The 22,350-nt window shown below is 33.2% G+C and overlaps 2 protein-coding genes across 5 annotated transcripts in view; one reads left to right on the plus strand and one right to left on the minus strand.

Moving 5' to 3' along the window:
- The window catches only part of LOC127809527 (protein PLANT CADMIUM RESISTANCE 2-like), a 41,776-nt gene extending 25,718 nt beyond the window's left edge, over positions 1–16,058 (plus strand). The window contains exons 1-4 of one of the 2 annotated variants that reach the window (XM_052348385.1): positions 13,190–13,562; positions 13,707–13,778; positions 14,160–14,372; positions 15,760–16,058. In XM_052348385.1, coding sequence (XP_052204345.1) covers positions 13,382–13,562; positions 13,707–13,778; positions 14,160–14,372; positions 15,760–15,836 — 543 coding nt within the window. In that variant the 5' untranslated portion in view covers positions 13,190–13,381 and the 3' untranslated portion in view covers positions 15,837–16,058. Of the gene's footprint in view, positions 1–13,189; positions 13,563–13,706; positions 13,779–14,159; positions 14,373–15,759 lie in introns of those variants that run through there. The other variant, XM_052348384.1, reaches the window with a different exon arrangement.
- Positions 16,059–21,168: 5,110 nt separating this feature from the next.
- The window catches only part of LOC127809530 (cell number regulator 1-like), a 95,592-nt gene continuing 94,410 nt past the window's right edge, over positions 21,169–22,350 (minus strand). For 2 of the 3 annotated variants that reach the window (XM_052348388.1, XM_052348387.1), the window contains 2 exons: positions 21,962–22,173; positions 21,169–21,435 (listed from right to left, as the gene is read on the minus strand). In XM_052348388.1, the coding sequence (XP_052204348.1) occupies positions 21,301–21,435; positions 21,962–22,173 (347 nt within the window). In that variant the 3' untranslated portion in view covers positions 21,169–21,300. The remainder of the gene's footprint in view (positions 21,436–21,961; positions 22,174–22,350) is intronic. The other variant, XM_052348391.1, reaches the window with a different exon arrangement.

Below are 22,350 nucleotides of genomic sequence, written 5' to 3' on the forward strand. Positions count from 1 at the left end.
TATAATAATGGAGTTTCCAGGGATGAATTTGGAAACTATGAAAGCCTGAAACAATTTATACAAAGAAATTAAAATAAGATAAGAGAAGAAGATATATGTGCTCATAGCCAAATAATCCAATCAACACTGGGATTTTGGAAGACCCTGTTTTGCAATCCATCATTGACAGGTCCAATGTGTATGCTACCTTGTAGGTGTTGGTTTTATTCGATGTAAATATTGTTGTACATTAAGTGATATTTCAAATAGTTCTTCAATATTTTCAATCTTAAGTTACTAAGTTATGAACTTTTTCACTTGTTTATATATTTATTATGTCTTTACAAGCTTATGAAAGCTGTGAATGGATTTGGGCTCGCGCGCATGAGATTGGACCAACCTAAGATAAAATCGAGAATATTTTCCCTTCCCAACGCGAAAACTATTACACATACTAGAACCTTTTGCATTTTTCTTACAAATTTATCTTATCCTTGTCTTACGTGAAAGGACTAATTTTGAGTTGAGTTGATCCAATCTTATGCGCACGAGCTTAAATCTGTTCATAGTTTTCCTAATCTCATAAAGACATAATGAATATAAAAGTAAGCGGAAAGATTTGTAATATAATAATGTGAGATTGAAAGTATTGAAAAATCATTTAAAATATCACTTAGTTTACAACAAATATTAATGGTCAAGATGAAAGGTTTAACGTTGGCATTTCTTTGGCATGTTAGCAAAGGATGTGTTGCCTACGTTTTACCAGTTTAATTGGTTTCTGAAAGGAATCATGTGCACAATGGTATGAACAAAACATAAAAATTTTACTATCTATCAGAGATACACATAACAAAATATAATATATATGTCATACACTAGTTTGGATATTTAAACAACACACATATTCATCAATTAAATATAAATAAATTCATAAATATTATCCAATGAAGGGATGAAATATAAAATCGGTTTTTGTATTGAGACAGAGTCCACCTTAAGATGTGTTGGACCTAGTCGGTCCACACCTAATATGCCAAATAGTACCGTTCTGGTTAGAGATGAGAAATGGGCTGGGCGGCCCATGGGTCAGCCTGTTACTGTAGCAAATAGGTCCGGTCGGGTCGGCCCGCCTAGCAAAATACAGGCCGTGTCGGGCCAGCAATATGTGGCCCGCGGCCCGGCCCACCAAAATGTCCCGTGAGCCGGCTCACCAAATGGCCCGCTAAAATGGCCCGGCCCGGTCCACCAAAAAATAAAAAAATATTTAAAAAATTATGTTTGTATTTAATAATTATAAACATGATAATTAAAAATTATGTTTCTTGTAAACATAATTTATTGTAATGTTTATAAACATAATGTTTATTATGTTTGTAAACATAATTTTAGTGTAATTTTTGTAAACATAATGTTTACTGTAAACATCATAATTTTAAAAATATCAAAATTATAAGTAAACATTAATAAACATATTTTAAAAAATATTAGTTATATTTGGGAAAAAATAAAAAATATATATTTAAAAAATTATATATAAAAAATTAAAAATAAATGGCTCACGGGCCGACCCTGCCCAGCAGGCCCATGGCCCGGCCCGCCCCACGGCCCGGCCCGCCCCACTTTGGCCCATTTATTAAGGGCCACAGGGCCATGTAGGGCCCAAGTTTCCATTTCCTTAGCCCGATCCGGCCTGACCTGTCTCTCTCATGGGCCAAATTCGGCTCGACCCACCAAATGGGTGGGTCAAGCGGGATGCGGGTCAGGCCGGCCTGGCCCGCCCATTTCCCATCTCTAGTTCTGGTCACCTTTTCCCGTGCTAAATACAGAGGTTCCGCATATCACCAATATTTGCATTCCAAAATTATATGCGTGACCTTCACACATATAATTTATGACAATAATAAAATTTACAAAGAAAGTAAAGAAAGGAGAAGATGCATAAAAGGAGAGGAAATAGGTAGAAAACACATTTCTTATTAAATTTTTCCTCACTCTTAATCATTCTTATTCTCTTTCTAACTCATTATCTCTCTCTCTCTCTCTCCATAATTCTTCACCTCTCAATCAAATTTCAATTGAAATTGGAATCTGCCCCCACAATCACTCCAAATCATTTCAATTATGTAATTAATTATTAAGCTATGTACTATGTATTTAATTATTAAGTTATGTATTATGCATTTAAATATTCTTAATAATTAAACTTCAATTATTGGCAGCTAAAGACCAATGATTAATTTTTGACCAACAACTTTCAGAGACATTTCAAGTACACAATGTCAATGCCAAACACAATACTATATGGTGTGTGATTTTCTAGGTTCATTATCCACTAGCCATCAAATAATACCAAAACCTCTTTCGGTACCGATCACCCCTTTAACCCACCATCAAAACTTCTCCAAATTTCAATAACGTACCGAGAGTTTCTAAATAGAGTCTAGTGACGGTTTTGGATAATATAGGTAGTAGTGAAGTCTCATTTCTAGTGAACCTATTATGACTGACGATTACCATGTGCTATAATCTTTTTATCATTTAACTGTTAGGATTACATAGATCTTATCATATGCGCAGCGAAAATTAAAATTTAGTTTGCAGGTATCCCGTTTTTTAGAAATTATGGTTAACTAATTGGAAACAAAAACGAAAGGTTACCTTTTTTGATGAAATCCGATTTCACCGTTAGATTTCCCGCCGTTTAATCCTCCAAGTGTAGGATGTTGAGTTGGTCCACCCGAAATCACTTCTATCCAAGAATTTCAAAGAGAATGATAAATAAAGAAATTTTTCACAAAAATTTCTAACTTACCTCTTTGGATTTAAGAACACTTCTTCAAAACTCTCTCAACCTTCAAGTGATTCAAGAAGACTCAAGTGAAGTAAATGAAGAGATGGAGAGCTCATATATACATTAAATGGGTTGGGCTTCTCAAGCCCATTCCATTTAATGTAATTGGGCCAAGCCCAAATCATTTAAGTTAACTTGAATCCAATAGTGCTATTGGGCCAAGCCTAATGTGCTAGCAAAAGACCCAATCCAATTAATGATTAAACAATTATATTCATAATATAATTATTTAATTATTTTTATTTATCTTATAAATAAACGCACTATTATTAGTAATTATAAAATTACTAATTTATCTATTTACTCTTTGAAAGTGATTTCTTTTTGGGTGGGACTTTCTGAGTTCACAAATAAATTGACAACAAGAATAATCAACAATTAATTCTTGTAAATCACGAGTGACATCTAGCAATATATCATGATTACCCAATTTATTGTGAAGCAGATATTGTGAATATTTTACTACATTACCATGCAATACGGTCCCTCTATCATCCTATATCCCGACAAGATATGAGATCATGGTCAGTAGGTCGAATCTCTTAATCTTGTCATATGACCAAATCCAAAATCAATCTTGACTAATTATAACACAACCCGTATGGAACAAATTCCATCGTCATATTACCTCGGCCAAGGATTTATCGTCAAGTGATTACTGGATCGCATAAGATATCTTTCTCATAAATCTCGAGGTGATAGATTCCATGTCTGATGCACATATACCTCATGTATCACTGAATCAGGCACATAGATACGTATGATTATCCTTAATTAGAACAACCACATAATATCGCTAATATCCTAATCCACCAATACACAGATATCCATGTCATCTCAGGTCTAAGGACTAGTTGCAAAAATCGCAGCTAACATTAAATCATTGACCCGTGAGAAATAACCCATGTGATTTAATGTTAACAGTCTCGTTCAATGAACTCGTTCTTGTAATGAGCACCCACTCATCTTCCTTCTATATCTCATACAGAATGGCACGAGACTCACTAAGCTTATCTTTCAGTATCTCATACTGAATAAGGAAGAAGACGATGTGCTGGCCTTTACGAGTTGCTATTATCCAGATTATGAATTCTCCGGCCAGGAACATGTTTATAGTATAACGAACTATGGATTATCCGTAACTCGTATTCTTAACGCTTAAGAATGGTATCCACTCCTTATTATACTAATGGATGTATGTTTTATAATTTAAACCATATTGCAATTTAAATAAAACATAAACTTTCCATTTAAATAATATTTAAAGAATTACAAGATCGAGTTCCTTTGTGTCACTAGAATTGGTCTTTAGGGCTCATATCTAACATTAACGTTTTGAAATTATAAGATGTTCACCCTATCAAATACCGATGAGGGCGATAGATCCTATTCCCAACACCTATCTCCATATACTAACAATACGAAATCATATAGATGAAAGTTCCCATCTCTCAATTGAATGGTTCGTTTCATTAACAAATTCTGCACACTAATACACAAAATAACCATGTCGATTTAATTCTAAGGATCAACATACTATCACCAACCTAATGACTCAACTATTATTCACCAGGTTATGTGGTTAGTCATCAGTATCACATTCGGCTGATCATTCCCAACAACCACCCACATGCCTACTAGCTATATCTCATGTCATATAGCGTGTGACACACTACTCTCTTATTGATATCCCCATACCGAACGATATAGTAACTCATATGCTAGTCCATACTCAATTAATCAGAGTTCCCATCCAACGAATTTAAGAACTAAGAATAGTTTAAGAAGTTCTATTACCAGAGAATCTTGTCACATAGTCTCACCCTTTAAGAATAAGATTCTCGCACAGAAGATCAAATGACTCATTCATATAATTGATTGGAGAAAATATGAATGAATAAAAGTTTATCTTTTTTTTTATTGATTTATACGATGATATAATGAATGCATAAATAATAAGCTCGCTAGATGTCATTCAAATATAGCATTAAGGCACACAACACTAACAGTTTTAAGTCTTGTCAAGTTATAAATTTTACATTTGATTTTCATTCTGAATAAGTAATAGGATCCTCAAAGGATGATATAAGGGCAAGAAATAGGCCTCACCATAGTTTCGAAATTGATGGTTCCAATTTCAAAACCGACAATTCTAGTTCTACTATAAAGTGGAACCAGAACCAAACCGTCTATAGAGGGTTTTGATTCTAGTTCCCTGACAATTCGATTCTAATTCTAATTTGAACTAATTTAATAAAAAAAAAATATATGTTTGACTTAATTTATATAAATCAAATTGCTTACGTATTTTTTTGGGGTTTAAAGAAATGAAAGGCCACGTAATTCACTTATCATTTGAATTTGTAATTTCATTAGCTTAATCAAAATTATTAATTATTATGCATTGTATTATATATTTTATCTTTATTTATTTTATTTTTTAACAGTTTAAATTGGTTTCGGTTTCAGTTTTTTATTTTTAGGAATTGAAATTGAACTGTAAATCTTCTATTCTAATTTTAATTTTTAAATCAAAACTGCAAAGGCAATTTCAATTTAATTTAAAAAATAATAATTTTAATTTGATTCTTTGTTAAAACTGAACCGCGTTCAAGTCGAACAAGGCGGCCCTTCTTGGATGCCTTAGAAATTCACCAAGAGATGGTGGAAAGGAGAGCTTCTAGGACTAAGGCTGTAAATTAACGACTGGATACAACACGTTAATATTAAAATATCACTAAAAACTATGGTAGCCAAATATCATTTCTGATTTCAATTTTTAAAAGAAAAGGGCAGCCACTGCCCAAAGTGAAAATCATAGTAAATTGAGTTTTTTATTTTTTATTGATCCTCTTGCCAATAAAAAAATACATTAATTTGCAACACGTTTGTAATAATCTTATATTAATATAAATATATAATACATTAATATAAAATTATCATTAAAAATATTATAATTTAATAGTTAAACAGCATTATATAATAATTACGAGGAAGATGATGAAAGCTTATTTAATTAATTGTCTTTGAAAATGACATTTCTATGTCAATGGCTATCTTGAGAAAGTGAGCGATGTAGTTATCACGTGATTTACAATGATAGGTGACATTTTATCACGCGGTCAGGGACAAAATGACTTTTAAAAACATTCAAATTTTACAAGTTTTTAAATTATATTCTAAAGTTTTGATTTCATCAATTTGCCCACTAAAAGGAGTCAGGAAATATATTTAAAAACTATTTTCATCACAAGCACATTTAAAATTTTTAAAACACAAAAATATTACAAATAAAAAAAAGATATTTTCAATAATTTTAAAATAAATATTTAAAATATAAAATTAAAAATTAAAATACGAAAAAGAATAACTTCTAAGAATTTTAACTATCTGATCTCAATGGGGAGGAGTCAATAAAGGTTTGATGGCTCCATTTTTGTTTGTAATCTGTGAAGCATTAGGTTTTTTTCTTCGTTTAAAGCCCTTGACTTTATTTAATATTAACAAATATTTTTTTTTAAATTATATCAGGGTTGTATCACATTTTAAGGGATCTTTTGGGCCCATTTATTATATAGTTTTTGAGCTTATGGTATCTTAGTTTTTGCTTAGCTTTTACTTTATTTTTAGATAAAAATAATAAAATTGGAGGAAAGGCAGGCTCTTTTTTTTTTTGGGGGGGGGGAACACCATTTGTTTAGGGGGTGTTTGTTAACTAAGATAAGAGGGAGAAAAGGTCAGATATGAGAAGCATTCCGGATGTTTGGTCTTTCTAACGTGTTTGTTAAGCTTATCTGGCTATTTTCAGAAAAGGCATCACGTGACCTCTTATCTCCCCATTTTAAGATAAATTTATCCGACCTCCCCCATCGGATAAATTTATCTGGCTCTTTCAAGATAAGCCTCAATTACTTATCTACCCCTTGTAAGATAGTTAATGCCATTTAATGCATTTTAAAGATTTAAATTTATTAAAAAGTTTATTTATTTATCTCTTATAATTAATATTATTTAATATATTTTTAAATTATTATATATTTTGACAATTTTTAAAATTTAAATGACATTATTCATTTCATTAATTTTTAAAATTTAAATTTCTCTCTTTCTATATATATTTTATTAACTAATATAATTCATTTCATCAATTTTTAAATTATTTTATTTAATTTTATATTTTATTATCTATTATCTATTATGAAAATATGTTTTGGCTATTTTTAATTATGTAGGTGGAATTATTGTAATCTTAATAATTATTATTTATACTTTTCAACTCTTTTTAAATTTATTTTTGAACTTAAATTTAGAAAATAAAATATTATTTTTAATTTTAATCTTAATTTTTTTGACAATTCATATTAATCATAAAATACTATTTTAATCATAAATTTGGTAATAGGGATATTTTGGTAAAAAAAACCCTTATCTTGGTGCTTATCATGTATATTAACAAACACGTGGAAAGAAAAAATACAGTTACCAATGGATTCTAAAAAATTTAACAAACAGTCTGATAGAAATCTTGGAATGCTTCCCGGCCTTATCTTGATCATTCCATATCTTGGTCCGGAAAGTATCCCAATCTTATCTTAATATCACCTTATCTTACTCATTTTAACAAACGCCCCCTTATTATATAACTTTTACTTTGGAATGACAATAGTTTCTAGAATTAGGATTTTTTTTTTCTCCTAAACTCACTTTTGAATTTTGAAATAGATGGAAAAGTGATTATAAGTACAATAATTAGGGGTGAGCAAAAGCTCAGTTAAATCGAACTAATCGAACCGAATCGATAAATTCAGTTGATTCGGTTCGATTTTTTAAAAAGAGCGGTTCGGTTCGGTTATTTTTTTCTTAAAAATCGGTTGTTCGGTTCGGTTTGGTTATTTTAATAAAAGTAACCAAAAAATCGAACTGAACTGGAGTTGCAAATAACCTCCCTGCGCCCGTGAACCGAACTGACCGCCTCCCACCCCCCTGGCCCACACGCTGGCGCAGCACCCCATGTCTGTACTTTTCTTCGTCCTTCTCTCGCTCTATCTCTTTCTCGCCATTTTGTCCCCTTTTCTCTTGGAGTCTTCATAGATCTGGCCGCCGACTGCCTCATATCTTCATCACTTCTCTCTCCCTCCACCATCCATCGCCGTCGCCAATGGGGTGAATGGGGACGGGGATTGTTGCCTTAAAAACGTCGATGGTGTGGGATTCAATCTCGTGGGTGGAAGTGAAGAAGAGAAATTGTGCCTTTCGCACCCGTGACGTAGCTTCCATAACTATATGGAAGACCTTTTGTTTGTTGCCGTGGAAGAATGCTGGAATATCTGCTAAGCAGGTTAGCAAAAGTCCAAGTATGTAGTCGACCACCTCATTTCCTCATTCTGTAATATGTTGAAACCAAATTGATGCACAGATAAGCAAGAACATTAAATTAACGAAATCAATATTCTATACAAAATTTATATACATAATATTTGTGACTACATTTGGATCCTTTTTGAAATACAGCTTCTATTTCTACTAGGTTTAATGGTTAATTTGCTCATATCGTGACAAATTATTAATTTTTGGAGTTTTAAGTCCACTTGGATGATATAAGCTTGGCTTCTATTTTGTTGCTCCTTAAGTGTTCGATAAAATGCTTACAACAAACCGGTCCTAGAATTCTATGAAGCTGCAACTTGCAAGCTCATGACATTAAAATGCCTATATAAAGGCTGCTTCATCAAATAAAGAATTAGAGTTTCAGCAGCCCATTTTTTCTGCATATCACGTGTTCGATAGAATTCCTCTTTAAGTAATTTTATTCTTTGCCCTTTGTTACAGCCCCACTAAATCTAACAATTTATTTAGAGATCATGCCATGTTAAAAATTCTAGACAACCTAACAATGTTAATTCTTGTGTACTTTCTTCTCTTTTTCTATGGGAATTGTGTTTGATTCAATTCTGAGAACAGAGTAAACAAGAAGTTTTCTGATTTTTCCATACTCTCCTCTTAACATGATGGAAACTAAATGTTTTCAGTGTTTGCCATCAATAACCCAAAATAAGTTAGGAGGAAAGAAGCAATAATCGATCAATTGAATGGGGAAAACAAGTAGGCATTTGTGGGCATTGAACAAACTGTATTCAGTTCAGTTCGATTTTTGGTTCGGTTAGTTCAAAGTTTAAATCGGTTAATTCGATTTCGATTATTTCGGTTAGTGTGTCAAGTTGGTTCAGTTATATCTATAAGGTCGGTTCGGTTCGGTTAGGTAAAATGGGACGGTTCGGTTCGATTATAACCGAATGCACACCCCTGACAATAACAACTGTTATAATTCTTTATCCCATTAAGTTTAGCTAAGCTACGCAAATTTAGCATTTTTTAACTATTTACTTAAAGTTTATAATATTTTAATTTAAGACAATAATTTTGGACTCCCTCTTTGGATGAACTTAAAATTAAATGAAAATGCAAATGGTAGAAACAATTGCCACCATAAGTGCTAACAAAATGGGTGAAATCATGCCTGCATGAGTAGCCTAGTTGGTTAAGAAGAGGGGTATAAAGTGTCTTTCGTAGTGAATTTTGGACTAAGATCGAGAATCGAATCTCGCAAGCGGCAGTGTGGGGTACCTCTCTTCAAAGTGAGGGGGGTTCCTTGTGTGCGGTGAGCCCGAGTTTAGCTACTACGCGAGGCTAGATCACCATGATTAATCTTTCCACGTCCTATCGAGCCGAGTGTGAGAGGCGTTCGAGATGAGCAATTTTACCTTTTGAACCAAAATGGGTGAAACCATGACGAGGTATGAATGATTACTCGTAAGTGAGAGCCAAATCCTTCAATTATGACTTTTTCATGCGGAACGGCCCTAACCCTTTGAAAAATTGAAATCCAAGGCACTAACTTTTAACCCCTTCCTCACTTCTAATGCCGATTAAGGGACCCCTCACTTGCACTCAAGTCCTTTCATCCTCGGGACACCCAAGCCGACAAGGGACCACCCCACTTGCATCTATGTCCACTCATCCTAGGGAACTGAAGAAGAGTTCCATTAAAAAGAAATAAAATAAGATGCCTGAGGCCAAATACGTGGAAAAAAAATAGAGTCGTGCTACTTTCCCCCTTCAGGCTACTCAAATAATTTTTTAATAATTTTTTTGCAATACTTTTTCCACTCTCGGCTATCCTTACCAGCCCACTGTTGCCCCTCCCCCCCCCCCCCCCCCCCCCCCCCACACACACACACTCTCTCTCCCTCTCACCAGTCACAACCCCCCCCCTCCCTCTCTCTCTCTCTCTCCGCGATCGTCTGCCCCTATCCGCTGGCCACACGACGATCGGCCCTCACCCGCCGGCCATGAAACCCATCATAATAAATCAGGGGGGTTGTGACTTGTGAGAACTGAGAGGGAGAGACAGTCCGTGAGAGAGAGAGTGTTGTAGTGTGTGTGTGTGTAGGGGGGGGGGGGGGGGGAAGGGTGGGAAACGAAACAGTGGGCTGGTAAGGAAAGCGGATTTAAAAAAATATTAAAAAATTATATAGGTAGCCTAAAGGATAGCCTGGAGGGGGAGAGCAGCATTTCTCAAAAAAATATAACAACAAAGGGACAAGGAAAAACACTATATTGCCTTTCACGGGGATTTCTACGTTATGAAAACGAATATTTTTTTAAAAAATTAAATATAAATAGAGTTTAAAATCAGAATAAAAAATGATTCAGAAACGTTTCAAAAATAAAAAAACAACTCTTATAAAGTGTTTTAGTACATAATAAGGATTCTTTGCCGTCGTTCGCAGAAGGAAATTTCTAGGATTATACTACATGTCCCGGAACTCCTAGAGGGAGTTTTAAGGGAAATTTTTTATTTTATTTTTTTCTTTCTCGGCATTTACGCAACCCCCCCCCCCCCCCCGCCGCCAATTCTCCCGCCCACCCTTACTGAAAATTCCACACCCCCCCCCCCCTCTCTCTCCCTCGCGACCCCTTTCCTCCCATCTCCGCCGTTCGCCGGAACCCTATCTCTGCCCAGCCCCAACGTCTCCGTCGTCGCTCCCTCCCTTCTTGGCCCAGCCGCGCCGTCGATGCCCCTCCCCCGTGACCGTTTATTCCTGGGGATAATGATACCCAGAGATGATAAAAAGCATTCAGCTTCCTGGGGATAATGATACCCAGAGATGATACCGTTTATGGCTTTTTCTTTGTAATACCAAATTTATAAATCCATGCGATAAGAGGAATTTCTACCATTTATTCCTCAGTAGTGTATAGTTGGTTGTAATCTCTTTCAACAGCAATGCAAAGAAGTGCTCACTGAGTTGAGTTGAGATGAGAGATGGTTATGATCAATTGATCAGTGATGCTTCATTGCAGAGGTACAAAAAGGAATCAAGATTATATTGTACATTTACAGCTACAAGTAAAAATAAATGATATAAATCATTTCTTACAGATAAAACTAGAGAACTGCCATTTTTCAAAACGAAGATAATTTATGATTCAATGCATCAAGGATGGCATCCAAATCCCTGGCACCCTGAAAAACATCTTGACCTTGATGCCTCCACCGCACCAGTCTGCTGCTAAGATCCCTTAGCATGAGCAATCCATCATCCTCAACAAGAATGGTATGGTGGAGGAGCTTTTTCAAGCAGTTAAACAAGTACTCGCCGGCCCTTAGCTACAACCGGCGAATAAAATCTAGTTCGCTCTCTTCAATGGCAAATAATGATGACGCCATACTCTCAACAACGTCAGTTAAGCGGAACACAAGAGAGGCTCAAGTCACAACCTCAGTTACACTATATTTTTTAAACCATGTCCCGGAACTCCAACACAAGAGTGGGTTCCGGCGAACGGCGGAGATGGGAGGAAAGGGGTCGCGAGGAGAGGGAGAGGGGGTAATTTTCGGTAAGGGTGGGCGGGAGAATTGGGGGGCCCGGGGGGTGGGGGGGGGGGGGGGGTTGGCGTAAATGCGAAGAAAGAAAAAATAAAAATAAAAAATAAAATAAAAACTCACCTGTAAAATTTTCTGTAGGAGTTCGGGACATGCAGCATTATCCAAATTTCTATACTGAACACTTGTACAGATGTGGTCCACACTCGCTATTATTAATTTGGGGCAAGTTAAGACTTTTCAACGTGTACATTAATGCTTATCCAATTCAATCGCAAATCGTGTAAAACCATGATCTATAACCAGTGCTGTACTTAGATTCGGGTGAGGCGAAATATAAAAATGAGTATCTGAATCGTAAAGTACTTTTAAATTTTATTTTTTTATAATAAAATAAAATAAATAAATATTTATATCATATCAAAAAATAAAATTAAAATTTTTCTAAATTATCAATTAAAAACTACACAATTTTAGAAGTAAAAAAATCAATCAAGTTTACATAATCAAGTTGTTCGAGCATTTTTTTTTCAATAGACAACAGAGCCAATCCAATACACACTTAAGCAATAATAATCTTAAACTTAATTTCTATATCTAGACTTGTAATAATAATAAAAAAAAAAAAATGAACAAGACATCTCTCGACTCTAGTTCTATTTTCTAAGAAGAAAACAAACAGTTATCATGTATATAAACAAAATGAAGATATCAATAAAATTAAATTTTCTTTTGTCAGATTTAGCCAACATCAATAAAATAGACATAGACAAGCTATCCAATAATCCAAATCTCCGAATGTATCATAATTTTCTTTCATAAACGAAATGAAATGAAAGAGAAACTAACCGCTAAAAGTTGAATGAAGCTAAGCAGATTTAGATACTGAAGTTAGGGCTTTTGAGAAGTAGATTTGCTTCAAAGACAAAGATTGAATCTAAGGCAGTGAGTGATGGAGAGTGAGGCAGGGCAGTGTGAGCGAGCCACCGCTGACCGACCACGAGGGCGAGCGTCGAGCGACCATCGACTGAACACAGCAACAAGAGGCGAGCCCAGCGAGGGCGAAGGCCGACGGAACAGAGAGGCACGAGCAATGGACCAGTTGAAGGCAAGAGCGAGGGCGAGCCATCGATGGCGAGGGCGAGTCGGCAAGGATGAGGGCGACGAAGAGAGTGACAGAGAGCGAGAGAGGGCAGGAAAAGCAAAAGCGAGAGAGGGAGAAGGGCAGGGTAAAAGCGAAGCTTGCAGAGGGAAATGGTAGATCGTGGGCGGCTAGGCCCTTTTCAAAAGAGGGGTTTTAATTTATGGGCCTCCTAAATAGCCAGATTTTCATGGGCCCTGAGGCAACTGTCTCATGGGCCTCATGAAAGGTCCGGCCCTGTCTATATCTATCTCGATAGACTTGGGAACCAATAAAGAATAGCCACTTCTCATGCTGGAGGCTGCCTAACCTTGAATATTGGTCTCTCTCTCTCTCTCTCTCTCTCTCTCTATGTAATTGTCTGTCAATTCTGGCTATAAATATCATCCCCCAACCCGCTAGAAGGACCTACGTTTGGCTATCTTTTTGATGTTATAGACTTTGTTCTTTCAAGTATTGATCATTCTCCGGAACTGCCCAACTTTTTTTTTTTTCGTATCATAATCAACATACATAAATCATGGAATCCTCAAAGCCAGCAGCTCATACTCAGAAATCATCGGCGTACAATGATCCATCGGAGACGGCACCGTACGTTGCTTCGGCCGAAGGCATTCCTGTCTCCTACGGCAACCGCTTATCTGGAGGACTCACGGCGTGGTCCAGCGGCCTCTTTGGCTGCTTCGATGATGTTGGCAACTGTATGTTATACTTCCATTATTTTGATTACACGCGCACCCACACACACACCAACACACACAAATATATGACCAATTAATTGATGCTTTCTTATTTAGGATCAAGAATTTCTAAGTTTGATTTGTTCAATTTCGTTGTTATTGCAGGCTGCCTAACGTGCTGGTGTCCTTGCATTACGTTCGGGCAGATTGCTGAGATTGTAGACAAAGGAGCAACAAGTAAGCACCAAATTATTAGAGATGAGACATATAATTGGAACTGGAATGGTAAATTAAAAAAAAAAAAAAAAATCTTGTGTTTCAGCACAAAGTGGATTGCCACTCAAGTTACATGAGAGTTGGGATGATGGAGCAAATGTCTTCTGAGATCCGTCATGATCGATCTCTTTCTGTCTCTATTGTTGATCTCATTAAATGGTTTTAGACTTGCTCGTTTTACCCAAAATAAATAAATAAATAAACAACTCGCTTTCTCACACGGTCAGGTCAAATCATTAACTCGGATTGTTTTCTAAATAGAGCAGTCTCTTACCTGTTTGTGCTGATTTAATTTTTTAAATTTGGGTCAAGCTAATTATTCGCTAAATTTTGGTGGTGCAGCGTGTGTGACGGCAGGAGCTATTTACGCCTTGATATACCTTGTGCTTGGTTGTGGGTGCATCTATTCTTGCTTCTACCGCTCAAAGTTGAGGAATCAATACATGTTGACGGAGAGCCCCTGCGCTGATTGTTTGGTTCATTGTTGTTGCGAGACGTGCGCCTTGTGCCAAGAGTATCGCGAACTTAAAAGCCGTGGATTCGATGTATCCGCCGGTATATAAACTCAAAACACTCCTGAATTTTTATTTTAAAAGTGTTAATTAGAGCTAACATTTAATTTTATATACGGCGAAGTAAAAGAACTCCTAAAACACACTGAGAACATTAGATTTAAGTCTTTTTAACATTTTAGGCCATAATTAACGATAATGAAATTTGATGATACTACTAGATATTAATGTTGTGTATAGCAATAATTAATATCCCTGGTTGGGGAAAAAAATTCAAGATCTATATGTCACCTATTGAAATTTGGAAGTTATATAAGTTTCGGTAGATCTCTATATCAAGTTTTTACTTAAAAAAAAATAGAGGAGATAATAACCAATTACATTTTTTATTTTTTCTAAAGTTTTAACTACAAATAGATAATTAGAATAAAATATAAGTGTTAAAAGCAGCAATTGATTAAATGCATTTAAATGTAATAATATGTGCTTCTTAAATCATTAAACGTGTATTTAATAATAATAAGAATAATGTTATTTTATCCGAATTGATTGGCGTACAAGATGACTAAAGATATTAAAAGACAAAAATATTTTCATATCAAAATTGTTGTTTTACCTTAAAATACACGTCAAAATAAAAGTCGAGTGGATTTCATCATTTGAAATCCTCAATGAAGTTCGCCCCATGCAGGCGGATTTCATTTTATTTAATTATATTTTATAATTATATTACTTCATTCAATTGAAGTATGTGGTGGATTTTAATTTAATTATATTTTATATTATAATTTTAATTTTAATTAATTTTTGTATTATAATTTTAATTATTTTTTTATTTTATTTTTAATAGTAGTGTGTTGGCGAATTTTATCTTAGATGAAGTCCGTCGAATCTTGGCCGAGCGAGTTTCATTCCGTTCAGTTATTTTTTTGCGTTAATCACTTGGAGAGGGTTTCATTTCGTTCAGTCATTTTTTCGCGTTAATTATTTGGGCACTGCAGCACGACTCTAATAATAAATTGTCACTAAAAAACAATTAGCGACACAAGCAAATAGACCAAATGTATATCTTTACTATATCTGTTATCTCTAATTATATTTTAGTGATGGTCATGATTAGAGACACATGTTGAATGATTTAGCGACACATAATAAAATATTTAGAGAAATTTATCAATATTTAACTCTTGGTTAATTTTCTCTGCAAAACAAATTTTTTGTAGTGAGTTAATAGTATTATAGGTGCAAAGACTTTATGAACCTCATTTATTGATGCACTAAATAACTAATGATATAATCTTATTTAGTAGAAAAAACTTTCTAACAACTAAAATATGATATACCATTATTACATGTGTATATAATTCAATTTTTCTGTCTTTTTATTTCGAACTAATACTGAAATTTGTGGTGGTTTGTGAATTATTTAGGGTGGCAAGCAAATATGGATAGACAGGGTGGTGGGGTGGCAATGGCACCTGTGGTTCATGGTGGCATGAGCAGATGAAGGAGAAGTGGGATGCATCTACGTTTGCCCCTAAAATTAATTAATTATTAATTAATGAAGTGTGGACCAAATAACATATAAATATATATATTTTGTTTGTTTTTAATTTATTGTATTATTTTGTAAGGAGCTCGTCATACTGTTGTCTTGATGTGTGTAATTGCTCATAAAATAATCAAATAAAATGTTAATTTGTCTTGACGCATACATTTATGTTTTTATTCGTGATTTGTATCATTAATTTATAAATTAAGATTAAAATAAAATTAAACTTATCCCGTCCAGGTTGCGTTGTCTTTATTTTTAATTTTTTATTTTTAAAATTTATTTATTTTTAATTTTTTATTTTTTAAATTTAAATTTTAAATTTATTTTTAATTTTTTTATTTTGGTAGTCTATTTTTAAAAAATTAAAAATGTGTTTTTTTTTATTTTTAAAAAATTATTTTTTAAAACAAAAATTAGAAAATATGGTTTTTTGGAAATTTTAAAAATAATTTTTTAATAAATTTTTTATTTATAATTTAATTATTTAATAAATTAAAAATATTTAATATTAATATATTATTAAAAATATATATTTTTTAATTAATGAATTTTGTAATATTTTTTTCATTACAATAATAAAATATAAATAAAATAATATGTTTTGAGTTTAGAGTTTGTTTGAATGAAAATATTTAAAATAATTTTTTTTGTTTTGAGTTTTTTTTATAATTTTTTTATTTTTAAAACAGTAAATAGAATACGTTTTTATTATTTTAAAAAATTGAAAATTAAAATGACATGAAAATAAAAAGAAAGCAACTTTAATTTCAAATTTACGATAAAATGACGGTTTACATCTTAGTTTTCAACGTTTAACGGTTTACATCATGCACCCCATAAAATGACATAAAAATAACAAAAAAAAAGCAACCTTAGTTTTCAAACTTACGAGTCACACGTTTTAACGGTTTACATTATGCCAACCATAAATGACCCGTTTGACATATATTCAAAGGAGCGATAAATTTATCTTACAAAAATTTGACATCTGTGATATAAAGCTAAACATTTCGAGGCGGGCGGAAAACATAAAAGTAATTGGTTTTATATATATGAGTATGTGTTTGCGTGTGTTTGTGTATTCAAAATAATGGAATTGTAACATACAGTTGCGAACATCATTGAAGCAGCCACAAAGGCCGCTGGACAACGGCGTGAGTCCTCCAGATAAGTGGTTGCCGGAGGAGACAGGGACGCCTTCTGCCGGGGCAACGTACGGTGCCAACTCCGATAGATCATTGTACGCGGGGATTTCTGATAATGACCTGCTGGGTTTGAGGATTCCATGGTTTATGTATGCTGATTATGATATGAAAAAAAGAAAAGAAAAGTTGAGAGTTCTAGAGAATGATCAATATTTGAAAGTACGAAGTCTATAATATCAAAAAGATAGCAAAATGTAGGTTCTTCTAGTGGGTTGGGGTTTAATATCAAGTTAAACTTCCTTAGATTCTCAAAGTATTCGTCGAGGTCATTCCAATGTTGCTTGACCCTTCACCTTTTGACCAGCATATCATCGATGTATGTTTTCATGTTCTAATAAAATTAAGCTTTAAAGGTCTTATTAATAGGCCATTGATGCATTGATCTAGCATTTTTTAAATCAAATATGACTTGACAATACTACTAGGCCTTGTCAGTCATAAATGTTATTTTCTGCTAGTGCTCAAAGATGGAGGGGATTTGATGGTACCCTCGAAGATCATCTAGGAAACTCATCTGAGCATTTATGCTCGATGAAGGGTAATTATTTTTCAAGCACACCTTATTCAAATTAGTGAAATCTATACACAACTTCTACTTGTTCAAGCTTTTGAAAACAAGGACTATGTTTACAAGTCACTTGGGATATTTCACCTCTCAAACATACCCCACATATAGGAGTTTATTCACCTTTCCCTCGATAGCTTAGGGTCTCTCTAGTGCAAATCTCCTCATCCTTTGTCTTATTAGTCAATTGGTCAAGTTTGTATGTAGTCCATGGGTCATCACATCGACATCGGGATTGATTTCGAGTATTTTATATGTCAACCAAGCGTGGACATTAGCATAACTCCAAAAAGAGAGATGATTTCTACTCGAGTAGGTTCCTGAATTGAGCATTTACTCTCACTATATGATTCGATCGATCCTTGTTCAAAGAGACTTTAATCAATTCATCCACTAGACTTGTCACCTTTTCGTCAAGACTATCTATAGAGTAAGGTGTTGTATCCTTCATTACTAAGGTCTTCCTTTGCTCGAGACTATAGAATAAGTTCCTCCTTAAAATCTTTGAGAATTGAACTCACTTGAATGCTTTTAGTTCCAAATCCTCCAGCCTTATAAGTTGTCCCTAAGCTTCTAACCCAAATTGATGTCCCGGAGCTACCTCCACCAAAGCATGAACTTGAGCCTCATTCTCCCTAGATGGGTGAAAGAGAAGCTAGGCTACACTCTTGAGTTGTATTTCTATCATGTCGAACATTACAAGAAAAATGTATTTTAGCAACGGAATTATTCCGTCGCAAATTTTTTTAAATATTTTTAAATTTAGCGACGAAATTATTTTTAGCGACGGAATTTAAAAAACTTAAAGAAAATAATTCAAATTTAGAGAGGGGCTCAACTTGTCACTAAAAATTAAAAAAATTAAATTAAAAAAAAAAAATTTAGCAACGGGGCCAATCCGTGGCTAAAAAATAAAAAATAAAAAATAAATAAAATTTAGTGACGGACAAAACCTCGTTACTAAAAACTAAAAAAATAAAATAATTAATTAATTAAAATTTAGCGATAGGATCAACTCGTCGTTAAAAAATAAAAAAATAAATTAATTAATTAAAATTTAGCGACAGTGCTAATCCCGTCGCTAAAAAATAAAAAATAAATAAATAAAATTAAATAAAAAAAATTTAAATTTAGTGACAAGGCAATCCCGTCGCTAAAAAATAAAAATAAAAAAATAAAATTTAGCGACGAGAAAAACCTAGTCGCTAAAAATTAAAAAAAAATATTGTAATGTTTGAGCCTGTAGTTGTGGTATTTCCTACCCTAGCGAGTGTATTATAATGTTTATTTCTATCTTTTCACGAATTTTCCCAGGTTATTTCTTGTAGACGTTTGTGTGTTTTTCTTGTACACGCTTGAATTTTCCCCAGGTTGTTTTTGTAGACGCTTGTGTGTTTTTTCTTGTTTAATGTTTATTTATTTACAGAAAAAAAATTTAAGCAAGCCATAGAATGTAATGATTCTAGTTAATGATCAGATGCCATGAAGAAAGAATTAAAAAAAAAATCTATGGATCAAAATTAAGTTTGGGATCTCGTTGAATTGCCTAAAAAGTATAAAAGAGTTGGATGGTTTCAGTTCCCTGGCAGTTTGATCCGATTTTGATTCGAACTGATTTAATAAAAAGAAAAAAAAGACTAAAACTTAATTTATATAAATTAAGTTATCTACATATCCTTTTGAAGTTTAAAGGAATCAAAGGACCACGTAGTTCACTTACTATTTAATTTTGTATTTCTCTTATTTTAATCAAAATTATTTTCGAAAGTTCTAATTATTATGCATTACATTAAATAATTTTATTTTTATTTAATTTATTTTTTAATGATTTGAATCGATTATAGTTCCGATTTTATTTTTTAGGAATCGAAACGGAATCATAAGTCTTTAGTTTTTAATTCTAATTTTTAAATTAAAATTAAAAAAATAATTTTAATTTAATTTTTTAAAAAATAATTTCGACTCTATTCGTAATTCACAACCAACTATGGTGAAGCCAGTGCCGCCCTAATGTAAGGCCAAGTAGGCAACTGCCTAAGGCCCCAAATTGTGAAAGGCCCCATTTTTAAAATTTATATTTTTTATATTTTTTAATAATAAGTATTTTATTAAAAAATTAAATACAAAGTACTAATTTTATATTTTTTTCCCGTACTCTTTGTCTAATTTTTTACTGTTGTCTGTCTAATTTTGTAATGTATTCACAATTCTCAATTTTTAAACTCACCCATTAAACTCACTTTTCACTTCTCATTTTCTTTCCCTCATCTAATTTATAACTAATAATTGTAATAATTAAATTAATGTAAGTTTACCAATAATATTTTTTTTACGCATAGTATGAATTTGATGTTGAATACAAATTTAGTGAAATTAAACGATGTTTGCAATTTTTAAAAAATAATAATAAATAAAAATAAAAAATGACATCAATTATGTAATTGATTGAAATAAAAAATTAACAAAATTTGCAGTGGATTGAACTTTAACTTTTTTTTCTAATTTAATGAATTGATGAAATTTTTTTTTAAAAAAAATGTATTATTTATTTTTTTATAAAAAAATAATACTTTTAAAAAAACCTCAAAATTTTTTTTTTGCCTAAAGCCCCCAAACTGGTTGGGCCGGCTCTGGGTGAAGCCTAGCATGAAGGCCATTCTTGGAGGCCTTAGAAATTCACCAAGAAGAGATGACTTCACTAGAGTCGAAAGGAGAGCTTCTAGGAGTAAGGCTGTAAATTAACGACTGGATCCAACTCCTAACACATTAATATTAAAATATCACTAAAAATATGGTACTGAAATATCATTTCTGATTTCAATTTTTAAAAAAAGGGCGGACACTGCCCAAAGTGAAAATCGTAGTAAATTGAGTTTTTTTTTTTTTTTTAATTTTTTTATTGATCCTCGTGCCAATTGAAATTCACCTCAAATTAAGTATATAATAAGTATCCAAATGTTATTTAAACATTAATTTGGAACACGTTTGTAATAATCTTATATTAATATAAATATATAATATTATTACTAAACATATTATAATTAAATGTTTAACAGCTTTGTATAATAATTATGATGAAGATGAAAGCTTGTTTAATTAACTGTCCTTGAAAATGACATTTTTACTCCTGAGAAAGTGAGTAATGTCATTATCACGTGAATTATTATGATCGGTGGCATTTTATCTGCTGAAAAGGATATGACTTAAATAAATAATTTTTAACGCTGTTACTGTAATCACGCGGTCAGGGACAAAATGACTTCAAAAATCATTCAAATTTTACAAGTTTTTAAATATATTCTAAAGTTTTGATTTCATCGATTTGCCCACTAAAAGGCTGGACTTTGAAATTTGTTAGGGCTTCATATGGCGGTCAGATGTCAATTTTTTGTAAGATTAAGTACATCTAACTCATTTACTTCTAATTCAGTGCTCACTTGCCTGGGTTACTTTGAACTGGAGCGAAAAACTTTGTACAGCTTGAGACCGAATGACCAAAACCCCACAATGGGAACAAGAAGAAGGCACCCAGTGACGAGTTAATGTACGGTTACAAAATAATACAATACATGAAACAAAAATATATAAATAATGCTAAGAGTCATGTGATATTATCACTTATAACTCTTAATCACACGTTATTTAGTCACATTTTGTTAATAAATAATTTTAGGGGTAAATGTAGATGTGTCCCTTCTCTCCTTTTTATCTGGTCATCCCACCTTGAACCATAGCTGCCATCGCCACCCACGAGTCTGTCTATCCACGTTTGCTTGCCACCCTAAATAATTCACGAACCACCACAGCGAAACAAAAAACCATCAATTCCAATGCATAAACTAGTGTTATATATGTTGGATAACTCCACAAATTTCAATATTAGTTTGGAATAAGAAGACAGAATAATTGTATTATATACATGTAGTAATGGTATACCCTATTTGTAGTTAAAACTTTAGAAAAAATGTAATTGGTTATTATCTCTTCTATTTTTTTTAAGTAAAAACTTGGGATAGAGATCCACCGAAACTTAGAAAACTTATATTTTCAAATTTCAATAGGTGACATATAGATCTTGAATTTTTTTCCCAACCAGGGATATTAATTGGAGCTACACAACATTAATGTCTAGTAGTATCATCAAATTATATTATCGTTAATTATGGCCTAAAATGTTAAGAGACTTAATCTAATGTTCTCAGCGTGTTTTAGGAGTTCTTTTACTTCGCCTTATATAAATTAAATGTTAGCTCCAATAATTAACACTTTTAAAACAAAAATTCAGGAGTGCTTGAGTTTATATATACCGGCGGATACATCGAATCCACGGCTTTTAAGTTCGCGATACTCTTGGCACAAGGCGCACGTCTCGCAACAACAATGAACCCAAAAATCAGCACAGGGCTCTCCGTCAACGTGTATTGATTCCTCAACTTTGAGCGGTAGAAGCAAGAATAGAGGCACCCACAACCAGTCACGAAGGCTATCAAGGCATAAATACCTCCTGCCATCACACACGCTGCACCACCAAATTTAGCAAATAATTAGCTTGACCCAAATTTAAAAAATTAAATCAGCAAAAATAGGCAGGGACTGCTCTGTTTAGAAAACGATTCGAGCTCATTAATTTGACCTGACCGTGTGAGAAAGCTAGCTGTTTATTTATTTAGGGTAAAACGAGTAAGTCTAAAAACCA

The sequence above is a fragment of the Diospyros lotus genome, chromosome 9, assembly GCF_014633365.1.
Source record: "Diospyros lotus cultivar Yz01 chromosome 9, ASM1463336v1, whole genome shotgun sequence".
NCBI lineage: Eukaryota > Viridiplantae > Streptophyta > Magnoliopsida > Ericales > Ebenaceae > Diospyros > Diospyros lotus.